Source organism: Anarhichas minor, unplaced genomic scaffold (genome assembly GCF_050575085.1).
Source record: "Anarhichas minor isolate MPS153535 unplaced genomic scaffold, ASM5057508v1 ptg000007l, whole genome shotgun sequence".
In the NCBI taxonomy this organism is placed as follows: domain Eukaryota; kingdom Metazoa; phylum Chordata; class Actinopteri; order Perciformes; family Anarhichadidae; genus Anarhichas; species Anarhichas minor.
In genome coordinates, this window is record NW_027466453.1 from 3032471 (window position 1) to 3055561 (window position 23091).

The 23091-nt window shown below is 44.1% G+C and overlaps 1 protein-coding gene across 10 annotated transcripts in view; it reads left to right on the top strand.

Moving 5' to 3' along the window:
* Positions 1-23091, top strand: part of hdac5 (histone deacetylase 5) — a 49708-nt gene that overhangs the window by 12803 nt on the left and 13814 nt on the right. For 3 of the 10 annotated variants that reach the window (XR_012950116.1, XM_076082783.1, XM_076082776.1), the window contains exons 3-18: positions 2138-2402; positions 2574-2630; positions 9887-9973; positions 10097-10353; positions 10448-10607; positions 10720-10825; positions 12385-12518; positions 14290-14421; positions 14597-14706; positions 17585-17701; positions 18115-18226; positions 18421-18534; positions 18653-18846; positions 18924-19042; positions 19140-19335; positions 21936-22047. Coding sequence is in view for 9 of the 10 variants with exons in the window: in XM_076082783.1 (XP_075938898.1) it covers positions 2246-2402; positions 2574-2630; positions 9887-9973; positions 10097-10353; positions 10448-10607; positions 10720-10825; positions 12385-12518; positions 14290-14421; positions 14597-14706; positions 17585-17701; positions 18115-18226; positions 18421-18534; positions 18653-18846; positions 18924-19042; positions 19140-19335; positions 21936-22047 (2164 nt within the window). In the remaining variant the exon portion in view is untranslated. The remainder of the gene's footprint in view (positions 1-2137; positions 2403-2573; positions 2631-9886; positions 9974-10096; positions 10354-10447; positions 10608-10719; positions 10826-12384; positions 12519-14289; positions 14422-14596; positions 14707-17584; positions 17702-18114; positions 18227-18420; positions 18535-18652; positions 18847-18923; positions 19043-19139; positions 19336-21935; positions 22048-23091) is intronic. The other 7 variants (XM_076082807.1, XM_076082811.1, XM_076082794.1 and 4 more) reach the window with 6 other exon arrangements.

Sequence of the window (23091 nt, forward strand, 5' to 3'; positions counted from 1 at the left end):
TTAGTCAGTCTGAAGTATCGGAATATAAGATTTGACTCAATGATGATGCTGGATGGTTGAGGATCACCGACAAAGTCAGGAGTCATCCACTGGGGACCACGAGCTTCTTGGCTAAATTTAGTGCCAGTCTATCAAGTAGATGTTGACACATGTCAAAGTAAGTGAAAAACATTGACCTGCTGGTGGCGCTAGATTACAAGTCAAATTATCACCAAATTTATCCAAGAGTTCCGTCCCTATAGTGTGACAATGCTGGCACGGTGAATATTTAAAAAAAAAAAGGAACCACGGCATGGCTGTTGCATCTCACCGTACAGGACTAGCTAGCATCAACACAAAATCAAGAGGAGGAAGAGGTCACAGTCCCGCGGTGCGGGAACATGACAGCGCCGAGTGCCTCCCCCACCGCCCCACCCCACCCCAGAGCTGTAGGCTTAGTGCTCCCTCCCTCGCTCTCTTTCTCTCTCTCTGTCTCTATTTTTATCTCTAGCTCCTCCTCCTCCCTGCCAGGCTATTTTCAGCTACAGCCTGCCCCCCCCCCCCCCCCCCCCCCTCATCTCCTGTGTTGGTAAATGCGTCTATTCTCCTCCCTTCTCTCCCCCCTGCATGTCCTTTTTAATCTTTAAAAAAAAAATCATAATCATTTTAACAACAGACACAAAACAGTCAACAGAGAAAAAAAATGAATGAATGAAGGTGAAAAGGGAGGGATGGACATTGAGGGAGTGTTCCTCCTTCTGTGTGTCGCGAGGCTTCTGGTATGAAACGAGCCGTTGTTGACTTTCTCCTCATCCGTCCAACTTCCTTTCCACCCAGTGATCCACTTTTGCCCTCCTCCTTTCTCTCTCTCTGTCCCTCCCTCTCTCTTCAACGTTCATTCAGCAGCTCAAAGAGCGTCACACACTCACACTCTGACTCTCAGACAGTGAATATTAGCCGTCTGACCAGCAGCTGTTTCTGGTCGCTGCTCAAAGCTCGACTGCCCCCCCCCCCCCCCCCCCCTCTTTTTTCAAAGCCGGGGATAAGAAGACAACGTGTGGTCCCTTGCTGTTTTTCTGGGGAGGATTCTAACTCGCCTACTCGTCCTCCTCTCCTCACAATTCCTCTTCTCTTCTCTTTTTTATTTTTTATTACACTCCCTCTCCCTCCCTTCCATTTCCCTCTCTCTCTCTCACTCTCTCTCTCTCTGTCATTCTCTCAGCGCTTCGTTTCTAATTTTGGAAGCATGGAACCTCGGGGAGCACTCTCCCAAAGCTATTTACGTCCTCGCCTCTCCTCCTCCTCCTCCTCTTCCTCCTCCTCCTCCTCTCCTCTCTCTCACGTCGGCCAGGAGGAGAGTGGCATGAGGATCCTTTGATGCAGCCGAGCAGGGGAATTCTGCTTCTCCTCCTCTCCTCTCTGTATTTCGTGTTGTGCCGTTAGCTTGCGGGTGAGAAGGAAGCAAAAGAGGCTGCAGCGCCCGATCCCTCCCATCACTCCCCGGCTTGTGGGAAATGCACGGTTCCACACGGCGAGGGGATTTCGTCGATCACCCCCCCTGGTCTTGCTTTTGCCTCTTCGGTTTGGTCGGTGGAGACTCGGTGCACCGGAGGAAACTTTTTTTTTTCTTCCATCCGCAACACGCCAGCCACCGTCACTGTTTTCGGGGGAACCAGCAGCGTGTCAGGACTGCAGGTGATGTCGACAAGACCAGCTGACCAGAGAAGTCACATTTCAGGTCAAGTCTGCACTTCCTAAATTTGGTTTCATTCCTCAAAGCCAAGCAGAGGAGGAAGGGGGATTTCTTTGGACCTGCAGCCAGGGCTGCAACAGTTAAAAAAAAACAAAAGGAGGATTTTAAAGAAGAAATGAAAGGCAGAGGCTACCTGCAAAAACCCCACTGAGACTGCAGCCTGAACAGGATATGTTTGCTGGATTACACAATAAAAGCAGAGAGGAGTTTTATGGGGGAGTTGTTGATGGAATTCGCTGTGCTTTTTCATTCAGATCATTTTGCAATAGAAGCACAAAACATTTTGAAGTTTTCAGTTTCGAAGTAACCGATTATTTATTCCATCCTGGAACGATTAATCCACGATTTAATACCTTTTGACAGCATCTTTCAACATTTGTGTCCCCCCTTCCCCACTGTCTCTAGCGCCCTGAATCCTAACCTGAACCATGCCGATACCTCGGAAGACGAACTGACCGGGCCTTATTTTTTTCTCGTTTGTGACAAAAATCGAGCGCCGCCTCTCGTATTGGCATGCTGTTGCATCCCACGGTGTCAGGATTGTGCGCCATGTTGCAGACAATCTATGAAACGGAGTCCTGTTTTTCCTCTGCCAGCACAGACAGCCACCACCAGCCTCTGGAGCTCCTGACTGGCAACCGGGGCTCCAGCACGGCCATGCCCACCGCCGGTGAGTCATCATCTGGGAAAGGAGAAGATGGGGAGGGGAGGGGAGGGGGGGGGCTGCTGTGTGCTGGAGGTTTTGATGGGGCATCGGACTAAAGGTTTGGATCTGAATGTGAAAAGTGTAATTTATAACGTCTGGTGAATACTTTGTTTGTTGTTGTTGTTTTTTTCAAAGGAAAGGCTTTTGCTACCCTTTCCATACTATGTGTTGGTGGATCACAGAAGCTGTCAGGTGTGTTCGGGTGTTAGTTAAGTTAGTTATCATGGTTTTATCAACACGGTCAGCCGTTTGAGGCAACCATTGCTGCCTTTTGCTTCACAGTTTGTGCTGCTTCTCAGAGTCATAACTCAGTCAATGTTCACACACGTTTTTTGTTCTTAAATAGAATCGACTTCCACTTTCCGTGGATCTCATCACCTGTGATGTCCATAAACTTCTATGAATCTGCTGAGGACTTGCCTGAGAATCACAGATTTTTCTTCAGTGTCAAAGTAATCAAGTGATAGCTGTCCGTACAATCATTGGCAAACAGGAATCGATAATAGCTTAACACATTTTTGCACTGTGTGCGTTTTTTTTTGTGCGATTCAAATGTATTTTATTTTGATATATTTTTTGTGATCTGTTATTTTCGTAATGAGTACTTTAACACAGACTGCGAATATTACGCAGCAAAAAACAGTTACATTTTTTGCAGCTTTCTCACCGCGACCAATCAACCAATCACGTTGTGCGGAACGGACTTATTCAGAACGGACTTATTAAAAACATACTCTACAGTAGACAACAACACAGAGGCCCCGTAGTCCGAACTGAAGCGGCAAACCTTATTACTCTTTTCAACCATGACAAAGGCAGTGCGGACCAGATCCACTCTTTCCGCTCTTGCCTTTCACAATAAAAGCCCTTGACATAAACACAGCGTTACTGTTTATCAGAGGGAACTCTAAATTCACTCAATAAAATAGCCCACAGTAGCTTCAGGCTGTGCAACAATTGACCTCAGACCGCCAGATGCTGCTCCGGGTCAGTAGGGTCCTGGTAGTTGGTCCTCTGCCTACGCCAACCGCTTCAAACCTTCTTATTGAAAAAGTCTTCACGCTGCCGCAAATTCCCATCAACGCCGGTATGAAAATACTTGCAATGAGTATTTTACTGCCAATTTACCAAAATGTAAACAAATGTAACAAAATGTAATAAAAAAAAAAAAAGTTGTAGCCCACAGCTAACTCACTGACTCCAAGGCAACAGAACACTTCCTGTTTACATCCCCTAAAACCCCTTCATTATAGGAAATGTAGTTCCAAAGCCGAAAGCATGAATATGAAAGAATAATAAGAATAATAGCCACAAAATCCCATCTCAAAAATCTCATGATACTATATTTACTGACCCACTCATCTATCCATTCACAAACCCCGTGGACATACAAAGAAAATAACTCAATCATTTCTAATTCCAAATATAAATGCAACAGAAAGGCATATCAAGGAATCACTCAAGACGTTCAAGGCAAAGAGCAGATCCTTGAAGCACAGTAACGTCTCGTCTTCACTTTTTGTATTTTTTATTCTTTTTAGGAGCATGAATGCCACGGGCGCTGCTCCATAAATCACACTCTCTCGTGATTCCCCTGCAAAGTTCCATCCACAGCTCCGTGTCGGTGTAGGCAGCGTGGATGGATGACCTTTGTTTGGGAACCTTTCTGAAGAAGAGTTTATTTTTAACACGGACGGCGCGAGGACACTACCGTTATCTTTATTTTTAGTCCCATTTAAGTGATGGCTCCGATGCTGAACGCACATCTAAGAGTGGGAGCAAAGAGAGACCAATGTCTCGTTGTCGGTATTCAACCTGAGGAGCCTGCCCAATGGGTCTCGGCTGCCAAAGCGAGGTGAGCCCTGCGCTCGAACCAGCAGGTTGTTAAGTTCCAAGCAGGACGTACTTCCGCGCTAATCTTCTTTTTTTTGGTGTGTGTTTGTGTTCAGACTTTAACAGGCTTATGCGTTTAGCGTGAAGTCGGCGAGCGCCTGTGCACTGATTCGATTGCTTGGCTCCAAAAGAAGTAAAAATAAACGGCCAGCGGCCACAATTGTTGTCAGAAGCCCGGTGTATAACACCACAGACAGCATCCTCTTTGGATGACCTACAGTCTGCCAGCCCATAATACTTCTGACCCACCCAGCAGTCTCTATGGCAACACCACACATGTGACTCCCCCCTCTCTCTCTTTCTCTCTAAGCTTCTAATTTGTCGAAAGTACACACGGTCATTATACTATTTTCGCCTCTCTCTCTGTCTCTCTCTCTCTCTCTCTCTCTCTCTCTCTCCCTCCTCTGGCTTTTTTTAGTGTTTTGCAGGGCTGGTGTCATAGTGCCTATTTTCTTTTAGCGGCGCAGACCGAACAAGACAAGGGGGTGGCGGGGGGAGGGAGGGAGGGAGAGAGAGAGAGAGAGAGAAGTGAAAAGACGAATATTGGTTTCCAGAAATACCTCCCAGCAGCAGCTGTGTGAGATCAGAGAAACAGGGGTACAAAGAGTGAAAAGTCCTCTGAACTGGACATCAAACTACACACCTCTGTCTTCTGTCTTTATGAACCAGTTTTTCACAATCAGCACTCGGTGCAGCATCTTTGTGACAGACAGACGATGGCTATACATGGTTAACGTAATCAGAAGAAACGGATAAAAGAGCAAAGTCAAGATTTAGGTTAAAACGACATCCGGTTAGCTGCTAGACCAGTTGTGTTTTTGTTAAGTTCCCAATCTTCCTGGCTTAGTTCATTGCTGAGATCAGTTTCAGTGTTTTTAGGTGGACCGCTTTCCTTTTGTTCTGGTCGTTAACTTCTTCTTCTTGAGTGTATTCCAAACTTAGTGGACCCATAAAAGTAGCGGTAGCGTTCCTGTCTAAGGCAGAAGTTGGAACATGAAAAAATAAGTTACTGAAAGTCTTGGACGGAGCTGCAACCCGGGGAGTCAACAGGGGTCCGTCGCCGGTGTCAAATTGATTACAAATAGAAATGATTGTTGCAGAAGTGTTGGTAGCAGTTCAAGGAGGAAGTCCACTCATATATTATAATCTGTGCTTCCTTATTAGTCTTCATCAGTTTTAGCTAACTATGCGAAAATGCGTCATGATTTTGAGTTTTGAGTCATATTAGCACCAACGGAATAATAAAATCTGTTTGTACCAGGATTCACTGGCTGTGGACAAACTGAGTCCGTCTTTCATTCTCTCCACTGCGTCCCGCCCCGGGCGCTGGAATGTGTAACTGCAGCGAGCTTCAGTCGGTTAGATCCCGACATGATTGACTGAAACGTTGCCTCTTTGTCAGACAGCGCGTCAAGTGCGCGTGTGTGTGTATGTGTGTGCGTGCGTGTGTTTACCAGACTATAAATGTATTCGGTTTGACGTCAGACACTGGCTGCTGTGGAATGCTGCTCTCTTGCCAAAACGGACCATTGCGCGTATGTACACACACACACACACACACACACAGACACACACACACACACACACAGGGACAGTGTGTGTGCTGTAGTGGAAAGGGGAGACACGTGCGTCACAGTGAAACGCCAGAATATTTGTTTAGGTAATTTAGATGTGAGTGGCTGCACACAGACACACACACACACACACGCACACACACACACACACACACACACACACACACACCCACACACACACACACACACACACACACACACACACACACACAAAGACAGTTTGAGTAAGGAGTCTGCACATTTTTATTTCCCTATAAGACAAAATAAATGGATATTTGGCAACTACTAGAATCAACTATTGTAAAGCACAATACAGACACCACGTGTTAAGTGTGAAGGTGATGACTTATTTATCCTCTACTCTCAGTTTTGGGACTTTTTAAAAACTTTTTTTTCTGGAAACGGCCGCAGTGACTGAACCAACCAAACGGTTACGAACCAAAAAAACCTGTGCTGCTTTGTCGAACGTGTGTGTGTGTGTGTGTAAGTAAGAGGAATGTAGTCGCTTCATTCTGCAAGATGTAGACAGAAATAAGCTGTGATGAGGGATTTGATTAGTACGTGTTTCTCTCTCTGAGGTCAGAGGTCAGATTGTCGTCACAATCCTCCCCTCACGGGGCTAATGAGGTCGGCCTAATTGCGGGTGTCGATGTTTTGATCAGCTTTTGGACCCACGTGGGACGCAGGAGCAGAAAGTATAGGGATGCGCCAAAGCAACAGGATGCCTCCGTATGTAAAGGTCGTAGGTCAGACTACACAGTAGGTAATTCCTGATTGGATTTCCTCCTTGGCGAGCAGACGGGTAACATCCTCCTGACATCCCGACACTGATCTAATAGCAGGGGGGGGATTGGTTAGCCGAGGCCAGGAGAGCGTAGTCGGCCGGCACAGGTCGGGGTCACTGCCCTGCTCAAGGGCATGTCGATGGGATTCCAAGAACCCCCCCCGCCCACCCACACACACACACATCTCCCCCCCCCCCGTCTGTCTATCAGGCAGTGTGCTAACATATTGCAGCTAAGCTGATAGGGGAGCTTCCTATCTGAGTGCTAGCATTGTAGCTACACATACACTGATGCCGTAAAAAGCTAAACAACCGCACACAGAAAGTGTGTTTCCATCCAACATCATGCTTAATATTGCTTTTCTATTTTAGTTTCCATCAGGCACAGGTGTTAGTATCACTTCTTATACACTTTATATTTTTTACTCTTCTTTGTTGTTGTATTTAACTTTTTGTATTGTAGTTGAATTTTTTACTTTATTTGACCGTACTCTTATTGCTATTGTGTTCTATTTTTCCAATGGTGTCGGTATTATTTCTTTTACACTTAGTTATTGTTATTCTATTGTTCGTATGTGTTTATATTTCTACTCTATTGTTTTTTTTTGCTATTCTTCTGTTGAAATCTTTTATGAAACTCTGGCACAAGAATTTCCTTCGGGATTAATGCATTTCTCTCTTATCTTCTTGTCTTATCTTATATGCATTTTCTATTATGTAACAAAAATCTGAGCGGGGAAAAATAGAGCTTTGTAGAGTTTGAAAAATTTGTGTATCGATAAAAATCGAAATTATAATATCATAATTGTGTGGATTTAAACGTCCACTGAAGAGACAGGGTTTTGTGTGGTGCAATGAAGAAACTATAACCTTCATAAAGGTAGATAGAAAAAGTGTGCGTGGTGAAGAAGTCAGCGCAACAAAATTAATGAATTAATGAAAGAAAAAATGAAGCATGCATCACAATGGAGACATACAGAGAATCCTGCATTATACATGATACAAAATATAATCAAATATGCAAACAATAGTCCATATTCAAGTTCCAAAACATACCGTATCTTTTTTGAATTCACCGTCTACCAAATACACCCACTTAACCTGCAGGTGTCCACACAAAAGCAGGACCCCCCCCCCCCCCGAAACGCTACACTTCATGGGTCGAAAGCTTCAATGAAGTCGATGAAGATTTGAAACGATCGCGTCTTTCCCGCGTCATTTCGTTTCACGAGCTCCAAAAGGTCAGCCAGCGCTACTCTGGCGCCCGCTGCAGGAAATCCATTTCAATCCGTCACGCTGATTAGCTCGAGTGTCGACCCCCAAATCCAGATCAGCACCAGACGGCGCAACACCGAGCAACTTTCAGCTACAGATGACAGCAGGCTTCTCTGACACATGTTAACATTTACCTCAGTGTCCTTTAGCCCTGTGGCTCTCTAACATCTTTGGGCCAGGGACCCTTAAAGAGGAGAACACCCCCCCCCCCCCTCTTAATCATAACACCTATTATGCGTATGCTTACTAGCGTTTGTACTGTTAGATGCTATTGGAACTACTCGTATTATAAAACTTACCAACTATAAGTAATACTTCATGGTGATAAACGGACAGACATTTCAATTTGAATCATGTTCTGATAAGATGCATTAATGTAATCTTTTATTAGTCCCACGGGAAATATGCAACTTGTGTACCTTTTTAAAGCGTCGATCCTTAAGATTTCAGTCCCAATTTGTATTTGAATGAAAACAATGGAGTATTGCAGTCTGGAGTCTTGGGCTGCTTCCGAAAAATTCCATACGAACATGCTATTTCTCAGAATTGGGTGCATAGTTCAAAGAAAACTGTAATACAGCATTTTTTCCCCGGGCATGTCGCCACAGTTGGTAATACAGCAAATATATAAATCTTGCAATACTTTCCTCACCATTGTGTTACCTCCTCCAGCAATAGATGAGTGACTAAACAAACATTTATCGGAATGAGAATCTTGAAGATTGCCACTTTAAAAAGAGGTTGTTTTTATTTATATTGCATTTGGACTCATCTTGACAGCATTTATAGCCCAACAGTAGCAGGACCAGCATAGTCCAAATAAATCCAGATGTTTAAACTATCTCGTCTGCAGCTGACATTCTGTAAGTGCTTCAACTTAAAAATAATGAACTTACTGCTGCGTGTCACAATCACAGCGGAGTTTCTGTTGGTCCAAAGCTAACGTGAGTGGGCGTAATGGAGACTATATGCTTGTTTTATTGGCACAAATGGTAGATGTGCACAGTTTTAATAATACAGCACAATTTTATAATTCATAGCAAATTATTTAGCAAACCCCCCGACAAAGTGCCACTGACCCCACTTTGAGAACCACTAGATTAGCCCATAGACTGCATAATAGAAGTGGACGTAGTCGTCGTGACGTCACCCATTGGTTTGTGGATTGCGGTTTTCGAGCCTGAAATTTGGCTTTTTGGCGGTCGCCATCTTGTTTTTTTGCAACCAGGCAACAGAACTGACCATATTTGGACTGTGGAAGAGTGACGGAGTAACGTAGAGACGCCGTATACGGCTCTGGTAGCGACCTGTCAATAACAAAGTAATCCCGCCCTAAAGCATACTCTGCTTTATGGTCTATGTGACTCTAAATGGATCATCATTTACTAAATGAACATCATGCTGTATTGAAGAAGACTTGAAACTAGAGATTGAGATCATAAACTCATGTTTACAATGTTTACTGAGGTAATAAATCAAGTGAGAATTAGAGTCATTTTCTCACAGACTTCTATATAATCTGACTTCTTTTTGCAACCGGAGGAGTCGCCCCCTGCTGGTCAGTAGAGAGAATGCAGATTTAAGGCACTATTGCATTGGTGTCACTTTTTTTAGAAGCGGAGGTTCCCGCCTGGTTTAGCCTAGCCACGCTGAATATTGGATTAGCTAAAGCCGAGTGTTGCTAATAGTAACACTTGGGTGAATCTAAATCAATGCTAGGCTAATGTTCGTCTTGTGGCTATTTTTAGGGTGGCAGCACGTTGGGTTCTTCTTCTCTTACAACGCTATCACATCTCATCTGAATGAAACGGGAACTGCCTGTGTGTGTGTGTGTGCGTGTGGATCGAGTGATGTAATAGTCTGACAACATTGTCCGGACTAATCAATCGGTCTGTCTCTCTCTCTGTTTGTCCGTCCCACAGTGGTGGAGGTGAAGAGCAGCCTCCCATCGGGCATGCAGAGCCCAGTCGGAACAGCAGGCGAGCAGAGAGGAGGAGGCGGAGAAGGAGGTGAGTAGGGAGTCAAGAGTTCCTTAAAGGGGAACTCCACCGATATATGAACACAAAGTGAAGTAAGCAAACAGAACAACGTGATCAGGATAAATAAAGACGACCTCTCGTCTTTTTTTCCAGGTGGGGGTCCAGGAGAAGGCCCAGGAGGAGGAGGAGGAGGCCCAGTGGATCTGCGGACCGAGCCCAGGGTGGGGTCTCTGTCTGGGGGTGCAGCGGCGGCGGTGGACACGGCCATGAGGGAGCAGCAGCTCCAGCAGGAACTGGTGCTCCTCAAGCAGCAGCAGGAGCTCCAGAAACAGCTGCTGTTCGCGGAGTTCCAGAAGAAACACGAAGTGCTCACGAGGCAACATGAGGTCCAGCTGCAGGAGCACCTGAAGGTAGGCATCCGCGCGTTTCGGTCGCTCCCCGACAACCCCCCTCTCTCCTCGTCACTTCAGTAAAATGTGAATGTGTGTGTGGGTGCGTGTGCATGTGTGTGTGTGCAAGCAACAACAGGAGCTGTTGGCGGCGAAGCGGCAGCAGGAGCTGGAGCAGAAGAGGAAGCTGGAGCAGCAGAGGCACGAGGAGCAGGAGAAGCACCGGCTGGAGCAGCAGCTGCTGCTGCTGAGGAACAAGGAGAAGGGCAAAGAGAGTAGGTGACGCCGCCACCGCTGTCCACCCACGAGACGTCGGCACAGAGACGCCGAAGCCCCCCCGCCCCACCGCCCCTCACTCTCTTGTGATGTGCTTTGTTTCCCCTGAAGGTGCCATCGCCAGTACAGAGGTGAAGCTGAAGCTGCAGGAGTTCCTTCTCAATAAGAAAGAGCCCGGCATCGGCGGACTGAACCATTCCTTCTCCCCAAAGTGCTGGTGAGGATTTTGTTTTTGGAAATAAATAAATATAATGTATATATTTTCTTAATGTGAATTTAAGCTGCGTCTTCTGTACTAGCAGTTATTTAGCGATTCCAGTTACAAAAGTGAAAACTGTTTCTCAGTCCCGGATCAGAGTGTGTGATCCCTCCTCATCGCCTGGGGTGAACAGTGTCCCTTCAGCACGGTTGTGTAGTCTGGCCCCAGGCTTAAAGGGACAGTTCAGATGTTTTTTGAAGTGGGGTTGTATGAGGTACTTATACATAGACGGGAGGACCAGCACAGGAGCAAAGCGAGGTACTGCCGCAGAAAAATGTATACCTAAAAATATCAAAATCAGTTAAGGTTTGTATGCTATATTTAGAATATTTTACCGCTTTATTTTGCCGTCAGCCATTTCCTAAGTGGGAACTGAAGACATTACATCACACCCTTTAAAATATCAGAGTCGAAATGCTGAAAAATAGCACCAATTTATTTACGAACATGAATTATGTCGATTGGTAACTTTTCCAAAATTGGTCTCTATACGTGTATATATACAGTATATATATATATATATATGCAAGTATTTGACGGCGACACTAATTCAAATGCGTCAGTTAGACCGTAAGTAAACATTAGCGGGTCACTCGCGTTGCTTTAGACATAACTGTAACCTATATGTAAATTAAGACAGGAGGTGATTTGTCTCCGATGACACATCATTTGATAGTCTATAAAAGTGCCACATCTTGCACACATTGCACATTTCTGTAATGTCCCATCTTTTGGGAAATGCCCCACAATATAAATTGAACCCTCCGATAGTATAGCCCTGCTATTATTTGAAAAAAGAAAAGAAAGAAAAAGGGACTGGACATATTAAACTGTACCTGTTGTCATTTCGGTTGAGATATCCTTTATTAAATAGATGACACAGTCTGTTCTCACTGAAGATCCCTGTTCATGTTATGAGGCACATCATTTTACCACTTTGATCTCAGAGAACATCCACGTTTTCTGTCGTAGATTTGTGACTTTAATCTCAGGAATGTTTTTTTCTCAAAATATTACTCACCTCCCCTAGCACCGCAATTATTTTTAATATTTTGCACCATCGTACTTTTTACTTTTGGCCTTGAAAGATCATTTTTTTGCCATGTAAGAGCGATTTGATACTCATAGTGGCTTGAGAAATACATAATAAATAATGAATACAAAATTATCACTTTTTTCCTTATGTTTGAATGACAAAAAAATACATTAACAGTAATATATGTCTGAAAAGGGCCAGAAAAGACACGATGTCACGTCCAGTTCATTTCAACAGTCCCTACAGGAAGAAAACGTCAGGTTTTGTGTCGGTCCTCGCAAAGCTTTTTCCCCAAATCCATTTTGAACCAACGTTGAGAAATAAAACGTCAATACAAAAATATTTCCACAGCAACAGGAAATAACAGGAGAGGCATTCTAGGAAATGTAGGAAACGACTAAGTTAAGTGGAGAAAATGACACTTAGCGGCCGCCTAATTTGCTTTCTCCTCCTGTGTGTGTGTGTGTGTGTGTGTGTGCAGGGGAGCCCAGCACATCTCCCTAGATCAGGGCTCTCCTCCACAGAGCAACACCCCAGGAACTCCTCCCTCCTACAAACTGCCCCCGCTGCTGGGGAACTACGAGGGCAAAGACGACTTCCCGCTCCGCAAGACAGGTAGGAGACGGATGCAGACAGTGGGAGGATACGTGTTTTTGTGTGTGTGTGTGTGTGTGTGTGTGTGTGTGTGTGTGTGTGTGCATGCGTGCGTGATTTGTCCCTTTGCCATTAAAAAGTTATCTGACGAAGGATTTTGCGGAGGTGGAGTGTGGTGTGTTTATGTTATATATATATATATATATATGTGTGTGTATGTGTGAGTCAGTGTGAGTCTGACTCACCAGGGAAGAGCTAGCCCAGTTCTAACCAGGCGGCAACCTTCGCTTCTGAAAAGTAAAGCTAATGCAGAAGTGCCTTAAACTTGCATTCTCTCTAATGGCCATCAGGGGGCGACTCCTCTGATTGCAAAAAGAAGTCTGATTGTATAGAAGTCTATGAGAAAATGACTCTACTTCTCACTTGATTTATTACCTCAGTAAACATAGTAAACATGAGTTTATGGTCTCAAAGGTCCTCTTCAATCCAAATACCGTCACTTCCATTTGTTGGTTGCAAAAATCCAAGAACAAACTCGATGTTTCAAAACGGCAGTCCACAAAGCAATGGGTGATCTCACGACGACTACATTCACTCCTTATATACAGTCAATGGTTCTAACTGATAGACATGTTCAAGATAGTCAGATCAATCATTGGCCGCCCTGATCCCACATAGTCCATAGGTAAGCAGTGATAAGACATCCAGCTTTTCCAGCTTTTAGGACCGCTGGAAGCTGTTCAGGTGGCTCGAACCAATAAAACCTTGATGCTTTTTTTACCCCTCTTGCTGCTCTTTGCCCTCAACCCTGACTTTTAGACCAAAGCCACCTTAAAATACACCTGCTGTGGCTGCTCATCCAGCAAACCAGCCAGCCGGCCAAAATGTAATGTAGGATTTACCAAGACAGCCTGCTCTCCGATAGTCTCCTGTTGGCAAATCACCAGGCGCCTTAAATACCCCCCACCAAATACTCTGTCGAGCAAAACCCTGCCCTTGAAAAGGGAATGAAACAAATAGCACAAGATTAAAAGCTACAGTCACGCAGTGTATATGTTTAGGGCTTTTGTTGTGAAAGGTAAGAACGGAAGAAGGGGATCTGATCTGCGCTGCCTTTGCCGAGGTTGAAAGGAGGAATAAAGTTTGCCTTCTTGGCTCGGACAACGGAGCCTCCGTACTACATAAGATTACCTATTGAAAATATCCGTTCCGAATAACGTGATTGGTTGATGCCTTTTCGCGATGTTGAAGCTACGAAAAATCTACTTGGCTCCGGAAAAAACAGACGTCGCTTTTTTTATGCACCTTAATATTTACGTTCTGTGTGAAATGACAAAAACGGAGGTTTGAACAAATATATTGTCGTGTAAATTAGGTCTGGGCGATGTGGAGAAAAAGTATTTGTAAAAAGAGTATTTGTAACAAAATACCTCACTATCGGTATTAGGACGATATTGTAGGGTTGACCATTGGTGCTTTTACAAAATATCTACATTTTAGATGAGATTTCTGATAAATAATCAGCAACAATGTGGATATGATGACTGAGTGCGTAAAGGCAAATAATAGAACTGGTAAGTTCAGAAAATGACATCATTCTACTGTAATGCAGCCTAGAAAAACCAGGAAAAGACAACACTTATATAACAATAATGGGTTATCCAAAATCTAAGAGAATATCAGTATATATAGCCCAGCCCTAGTGCCAAGTAATTGCACGGAAACACATTTTTTGGCACCGAGCTGAGCTGTTTTCACCCCCCCCTCCCTCTCTCTCTCCCCCTGTCTCCAGTCTCGGAGCCCAACCTGAAGGTGCGTTCACGGTTGAAGCAGAAGGTGGCAGAGAGGCGGAGCTCTCCGCTCCTCCGCAGGAAGGACGGAACCGTTATCAGCACCTTTAAGAAGAGAGCCATAGAGATATCAGGTGAACACACACAATGCTGCACTTGACAGTGTTCTGCATTCTGAAAGAAGCGCGAGGTTGCAAACAGTCATAAAAACACAGTAATAGTGTGTTTAATGTGTAATTTGGATTTTACGAGTTAACTCTCTCTCTCTCTCTCTCTCTCTCTCTCTCTCTCTCTTTGTCTCTCGACCAGTCTCCTCTCTCTGTAACAGCGCTCCAGGTTCTGGTCCCAGCAGTCCCAACAGTTCCTACTCGGCTATCGCCAATGGCAACACGGGGTCGGTCCCCAACATACAGACTGAGGTACATCAACACTTTATTTTTATGGTTCCTTTACACTCACCGACTCATGCTGGTTACATTTACACCAGTCATGTCTTCATACGGGACACACAGCTCAGCCTGCCCCCTACAGTTCACTGTGGTTTGTACATTTACAAAATAAGTGTTGACCTTTACTGGAAAAATGTAAAATACATCAAAACCTTTGCAGAAATGAAAAGGTAACAAGCTGTAACAGTTTGAACTAAAGCGATTTTATAGTTACGAAGGGGAATTCTAAAAGGGTGTGTCTTAATATCGAATTTTAAATATGTGATAGATGGGATGGAACAGTGAGGAGTAAAATGTTCCACAGTCTGACCCTTTAAAAAGCTCTCGCGGGATATTGTTCTTTGCATTATTGAAATAGTTGAAATGGCTCTAAAATAACAACCATAACAGCTCAAGCGTTCAGTCTTTTCGCAGCAGAAGGCTTCTATCATTACCTCACGTTACGTGCGGAACATAACGAAACTATCAACGCCTTTACAGTGTCAAATATTTAAAAAAAATGGCTCAAATTATGTTCGTTCTGTTGAAAAATATTCTGTTCATGTTTCTAAAGTTTTAATTCAAGAAAGAATATGCATATTGTGTATCTCTATTCAAATTTGATGACAGATTTAAAAGTCAGATATATTTTACTATTTAATAATTCATTACTTAAAACAATTATTATGGTTTGTTGAATTCCATAACCTTTTAGCTTAGGTTGTACAGATTTTAGGGATGTGAAGCATTTGAAGATAATCCCAAGAAATTAGATTAGATAGATTTACTTCCATCATCAAAATGTCTCAACCACCGGTGGACACTTTTATTAAGATGGAGAATATCTTGGGCATCCTCGAGTCAACTTAGAAAAGACTCAATATTATGTGTTTGGTTTGGTTTTTAGGGGAAATATAGCAGCACGTCGTCAGCGTAGCATTGATAAGGAATGTTTTATAAACTGATCCCAGCAGAGGCATGTTTAATGCAAAGTAAATAGGGTGTAAAATATAACCTTGGAGTAACACAAGAGACAGTAGCACAAAAGTCTATGTTGTAGATAAGAAACAAACCACTCTGAGGTGTTCAAATTGAACGCCTAATAAACATTTGAATCAATACTTTGGTACAGCCTGAAACGTCTTAGATTATCTCTCCAGGTTATTTCATTAAAGGTTGAATCACAGAATACTCAAACATAGCCACTCACTCGGGAGGAGTTTATTATGGGCTGCACTGTATCAACTACTTCCTTAAGAGGGCACTGAACAGATGTTAACAGGTTGTGGGTGTTTCCTTGTTGGAGAGCATGGTCCTCCTTTTATAAACGGGGATAATGAGGCTTGTAAATACCGGCTCACAAGCATCATCATCATTTATCCCAATATGTGCAGGTTGGCTTTTATTTGAGGATTGAAGCCTGGAGACAGTTGAGATCATTGGCAGATGTGTTTGATAGGGATCAGGGCTCAGCAGGAACTTTTAAAAGCGGGCTGCCACCCTGGCAACCGGGCATCAGCTTTCGGTTGCTTCTATCTTTCTATTTGTTTAAAACGCTCCTGTGTGCACGTAAGTAAAGGCACCAGCGCAATGTCAGCGTTGTTTGGTTCCGGTTCTGTGACAGCAATATTTAAATATCACTAATGTAACAAATACTAAATATTTATTTTAGTGCTGGGCAAGTTAACGCGTTAATTTCGCGTTAACGCATTCATTAATTAACGCCGACAATTATTTTATCGCGCGTTAACGCATTTTTTAAATTTATTATAATTTTTATTATTTTTTTAATTTTTTTATTGAAAGACAAGAGACAATACATATCAATAACAACAATAGGATGATAAGAACAGTGGGATAAAAGCCAGCAAACATCCTATAGTCAGACTGTCTCATGTTTATCGTTTTGTATTGGAGATATGATGTCCCTTCAGGGTTGCCGTAGAGAAAAGGCGACTTCCGCTTCTGGTCGAGGGGGGGGGGGGGGCAGAAATAAAGAGAGAAGCTGCACCAGCTGTTGCTCTCCCTGGAGACTACTGGACATCGCTGCAGTAAAGTCAGCAGACACTCAGATCTCCGTGGTCAACTCAGCAGACACTTACATGTTAGTGCACCTATATGCTGAAATTCACGGTAAACGCATTTAAACGGCACAGATCGGGAGCGAGCGAAGGACTTTGAAAGTTAGCGGAAAGATTAACGTGAGACAACATCCGGTTTCTTCAGACGAACATCCGGTTTTCAGAATAAGATGCCAACAAAGTATGGATTATATTCACATTAAGTATAAAACATGCTACCTGCATCTCGTGAACCAAATGTTATTGCCCTTTTGTTCATATAGCAGTACTTTTAAAATAAAAGTGCGCAATACACTACTTTTGAATTAATTATTGAACTTTGCCATAACAATGAGATTAATCGCATTAAATATTAAATATTTTAATCGTTGCCCAGCACTAATTTATTTTTATTTTTGCTGTTTATTTTTATTTTTTATACAGTTAAAAAGTTAAAAATTGGTTTCTAATTTCTCAAAATGGTGGCCAATGGCGACCTGGCAACTGTTGCTTTCGAGCCCTGTGAATATTATTTAGTTATTAAATATGCATTGAAACAGCCAAGCCCAGGAAAGAAGCACTAGAAACAGGATCCAGAGAGTGAACAGACTTGGTTTGAGAGAGAGATTCTGTTCATCGGTGCTTACGATAGATGTTAAAAACAATGGTTACCATAGCAACTTGGAAGAATCTACAGTGAATCTATAGCGAATAACCGTCAGACCAACCCCTCATCGTCCGCTGAGACTCCACGGAGCAAGACTCTGCAACTAACCAGTCTGCCGACGTGTCTGTCTGTCTGTCTGCAGCTGAGATCTCTCCATCAGACGCTGGGGGCTGATGGGACATTGAGTCCTCTGAATCTTTACACCTCGCCCTCCTTGCCGAACATTTCCCTGGGCCTCCCTGCCAACTCACACATCACGGTGGGTCAACGCAGCACATACGCACTCCGAAAAACACAGAGGCGCACAAAAACACATACTGAATATATGTAACACCAGCATCCTGTAGAGAATGAGACGATTAGTAATGTTATCTTCACAGTAGACTAAATGTAGGGTTGCTGCTTCTGTTCTCTCTGGGGCTCAGTGTGCAGGACAAGACAGAAATACTGCACAGTTGACCGTTCACTAGTTAGTTACCGTTGCAGATGCAGTTTTCAATGCTTAAGGAGGCAGATTTATAACACTGTCTTAAATAGTATTTCACCCAGAAGTAAAAAAAAAAATAGAAAAACAGGCTGAAATGATGGCTGTTCATTTTGATCAGCTCTCGTGGTTGAGTGGTGGCTGCTTTAACTTGTCTGTGTGGTAACCATGGTAATGCCCCCCCCCAGACCTCCCAGGCACTGTCCAACCAGCAAGAGGCTGAGCGTCAAGCCATCCTATCGCTGCGAGGGGGCGGAGCTCTAACAGGGAAGTTTCTCTCCACATCCTCCCTACCCGCAGGTAAGCTTTACCATAGCTCATAATTATAAGTTATTACACTTTAATTATTATGTTTCAGCAATATACATTGTAGCCACTGTATATAAATATGTATGTGTCGTTCAATATGATTTATTCACATGGAGAAACATTTAGTTTTCAAAGTTGATTCTATTATTTGGAGCGAGTCATGACTTATTAATGTTTCTTTGCAGGGGTGGGGCATGAGGTAGAGACAGCGCCCCCCAGCTCTCACTCTGCCCATTCCTCATTATTGCAGCATGTACTACTGCTGGAGCAGGCCAGACAACAGGCTGCTATGCTAGCTGGTACCTACACACACACACACACACACTCACACAAGTACACTTACGTGCATGCTAACATCCAGGTTAGTGTCCACCCTTAACTCATTGTCTGTCTGCTATGACCCTTCCGCCTACTTAGTCCCCATGTACAGCCAGTCGCCGCTGGTTACGGCAGAGAGAGGCGTGTCCAGCAGCATGCGGGCGGTCAACAAGTTGCCTCGCCACCGGCCATTGGCTCGGACCCAGAGTGCACCTCTGCCCCAGTCCCCCCAGGCCCTGCAGCAGCTGGTGGTCCAGCAGCAACACCAGCACTTCCTGGAGAAACACTACAAGGTTAAAAAACAAACAAAAAACTTTCACACACGAGCACGCTCACTCACTAACATCACCTTGTGTGTGTGTGTGTATAGATTCTATCGAAAGTGGCGGAGCTTCCTAGGCCTCCGCCCACTCACCCGGAGGAGACTGAGGAGGAGCTAACAGAGACCAATGACATGCAGGAGGACGACGAAGGGGCGAGCCTACACAGGTGTGGCATTTTTGACAGCAGTCAGCATCAATGACTGAGCAAGTGTCTTTATTTCTATGTACTGTATGTTACCGTACCTGTCACTCTGACCAATCAGGCTTCAGAAGGAGGGGTCAGACGACAGCACACCCTCCTCCGAGCGGCTCGGTGTGCACGTGAAGAGTGAGGAAGAGCATGGGAGCGTGCACGTAAAAGGGGAGAGCACAGAGAGTGAGCTGGATGAAGAGGAGGAAGACGACGACATCATCCAGCTGAGGGAGGGCGACGAAGAGGAGAGGGGGAGCTACACGCAGGTTTGTGTGCTTGCAATGCTTTGCTCTGTAGAGGCTGGTGTGATGCTAGTGAGGCGAGGGTAATATAATAATAATATAGTAATAAATGGTTGAAATAATTAGCCAAAGTAATGGATGAATAATTGAAACACTTGTAATGAATATTTTTTTACCTAGCTGGCTAGAAGTAGTGGGTAAATGGTTGATACGTCCAGGATCTGGCTCTCCGAGTCTTAGTAGTTAGACTGCAAAACAATACCAACCTAAGCGCTGTTCGTTTGTAACAATATCCACTTTTTTTTATTGCGTCCCTCAACGGCCACTTTGACATCGGTTGAAACGAACACGTTTAGAACATGATGGGACGGATCGACGAAGGGTTACTTGAGCTCTTCTGATAGCAATGCGGGGGCATCGTCAGGTTCTTGGGTCAGTTTTAAGCTCGAGGCCTTTTGGTTGCGCAGAATCTTCATCCCACAGAGGGATGAGTCACACAAACGCATCATCGGCCCGACCTCCTGCTGTTTTCAGCCTCACTGTGTTTGCTCCGCTGCAGATGTTGCCGTGTTTTAGATATCTTACTCATCGCAGCTGACGGCCGGCCTTGTTACAGTACCTCAGTCCAAACCCGAGATGGCTCCGGGTGCGTTTTCGCCCTCAATTTTTTCACACGCAAAAGTCCTGAGTGCGTTTGCATGTCACTCTAGTTTTGTATTTTTTTTTTTCTCTTGTTGTGCTCCTTCTTCAGAGAAACAACACATTGTGTGCAGTTGGAGTGTGGACTGCTGAGGCCCTTTTGATCTAACCAAAAGAATGAACAACACAAGTTATTACTCTAACTATACAGCATATCAACCTTCTCAAAACTGTTGCCAGTGGAGGATTTATGATCTACTCCTCCTATTTGTTCCGTCCTCTTCAGCCATTTAAATCAGGTGATCATTTCACATTTCCACTGTTCTGACTCCTGCTACCGAGACCATGTCTCCTTGAAACGCCAGAATAGGAGAACATATACTGTATATTCTGGGTTGCTCGTTGAGCAGTATTAGCTGAAGCCTCTGGCATTTAACACTGCATAAATTAGCCTAACGGCTAGCAGACTTTTTCCTTACTCATAGCTCTTCTTCTCTTACCTGGTTTAAGGTACCGTATCTCCCCGACGGAGCACCTGAACAAATCGAATTTCGGCCTGCATGCACGTTTTTATTTGAGTGTTTGAGCTCCGTCCCCGCTCCGCAAAAAGCCCCGCCCACGATGAAACACAGAGAGCAGAGGAGAGGAGAGAAAAATAATGTGGCAGTTAAGGACACCGAAACGTGGTCAAGACTCTCACACTGAGCTGAAAGTGCACATAAATTAGGGAAATAAAATATGAAAAATAGTGGAAACGTTGTGTAACCCAAGTTGAAGCACTGTTCTTATTTTGCCCAGTGAATGTGTACGTTTTGAAAAGCATTATATTTCACGTCTGCATCTGCCCCTGGTGAGTCATTACGATAAACAGAAGGCATAATAATATATAATTCCACCCCGGAAGGAACTGAATGTTCTCTCTCGCAATTAGGTGGAAAAAAAAGATATGTGCGCACGGCCACAGCAAGGTGACTGATGACTGCAACGGGAGGGGGTCAAATCATTTTAGACCTTCATGTTGATATTGTACCATTATACATACAATACCATATCAATATAAAGAGTTATATTAGCCTATTCAAGTCAAACAGGATGTTGTCAACATAATTGGGAAGTGTTCAAACTCAAAATTGCTTCAAAGTAATTATATATACAATCCGTTAACAGACTGACTCCTAAGACAAGTTTGGTCCACTGATGAATGGATCAGTCCAAGATCTTAAATTCAATTTAAAAAAATGTCCTCTCTCCATAAGCACACAAGTACAGGATGAGTCATCCACAGAAAGCTTTGACATTTTACAGAAACAGAGAAAAGGGTGGGATTTTGTGACATGTACATACGGTCAGTCAAGCTCGAGCAGAGACACACACACACACACACACACACTGACACACACACACACGATTGCTGACGCTGCAGTGACATCACCAGCCTGGTGACTCAACCACTGGACCCGTTGCTGTGTGTCTTTCTGTACGTCTGTATATCTTGAAGTGTCTGTCTGTGTGTGTGTGTGTGTGTGTGTGTTTTAGTGTCCACCCACACATGATGAGTCACCCAGTTCGCAGCAGGGAGCACAGCAACACTCCCTATATATAGACGCTACAGAAGACGCGTGTGTGTGTGTGTGCGTGCGTCTGCAGTGCTTGGACCGACCTCAGAATCACTCCGTGGAGGTTGTCGATCATCGGTGAAGTTTCACAGACGGTCGGTCCGAGTTTCAGGAAAAGCTGAACACGAATGTAATCGTGAAAAGTGTTGTCGTTGCAATGATCCATTGATTTTCTATTAAATCAGTCAATACTTCAATCCTGAGTTTTAGCCTGTATTCGTGCACTGATGCACTTGTATAGAATTATAGTAATTTCAGTGTGTGTGTGATGAGGGGGGGGGGGGTGTTAAGCATGACACACAAACACACACACACACACACGCCGATCTCTATGAATCAGAACTTTCTCTCCTCTCTCTATCCCATCAGGCCTTGCAGCACCTGGGCGTGTTCCAGTCCCTGTTGCCCCACAGACCTCTGGGAAGAGCGCAGTCCTCCCCCGCGGCCACCGTCAATCCCATCAAACACCTCTTCACCACCGGTCAGTTTCTTTCTGTGTGCACGTCTGGTTGTCGTCACCAGACGGAGAGTTTTTGTAGCGTCAGACGTGTCAGTCCGCCCACTGAAAGACACCGTGGCTGTTGCCTAGCAACGTGGGGGGGGGCTGCCGGTTCTCTGTCGTGTTACACACTTGACTTTTCAATGCGACTTCTCCCATCCGATTACGTCAGGACGCATTAACTCTAATGACTAACTCTGAGGAGAGCAATCAGCATTTTAGCATAAAAGCCTAAAGTACCAAAATCCGGGGGGGGACTTTTATTTTGAAGAATTCTTAGGAAGCAGCTATTCTTCAATAGAACAAGTCTACTTATACTGCAGGGAGCGGCAACAATAACATTGGACTTTTATTGTGAAAACATTAAAGGGAATGGAATACTGTTCATCCACCGGTTAACAGCCGCTCCTTTGACTACTCTCCGATCCGGCGGGTCGCTTTGAAGTATGAGCTTTAAACTGGTGCATCCGATGACAAAATTCACATTGAAAAATCAACTGAAGTGAAATGATTGAAATGGCATCAGTTCTTAAGTATCTGTTTTGTCTATTGTAGCTAATTTCCTGGTTTATGAGTATTGTGGATCACGTTCAAGTGTGAAATCCCCGATCTGCTGCATTAATGCTACTGCTGTTTGCTGTCAGTACAAAGCCAGTATTTCCCTTTTATCAGTCACCCAAGAGTTCAGGGAACACAAGCTCCATCATTTATGACTATTCATCTTCGTTTGTTCTGTGCTTTAAGTATTTGGGAGGCATTTTATCAAGCAAACATCGCAGGTTAAAAGCAGCCTCTAACCTGCCGAGTTTGGAGAAGCTCCTTAGAATACGTGTTTGTTCTTTTGAGTAATTCATAAAGCCTCTTATCGCTAACAGTAGACGAGTTAACGAAGATCCAATCAGCTCCACTAAACAAGTCCAAACAATCCAATAACGCCAGAGAGATGATGATTGAATAAACATGATGCCGTCGATAGCAATAGAGCCGTTCTCTTAGCTGAGGAGTTCTCTCAGTTCCTTAGCTTTT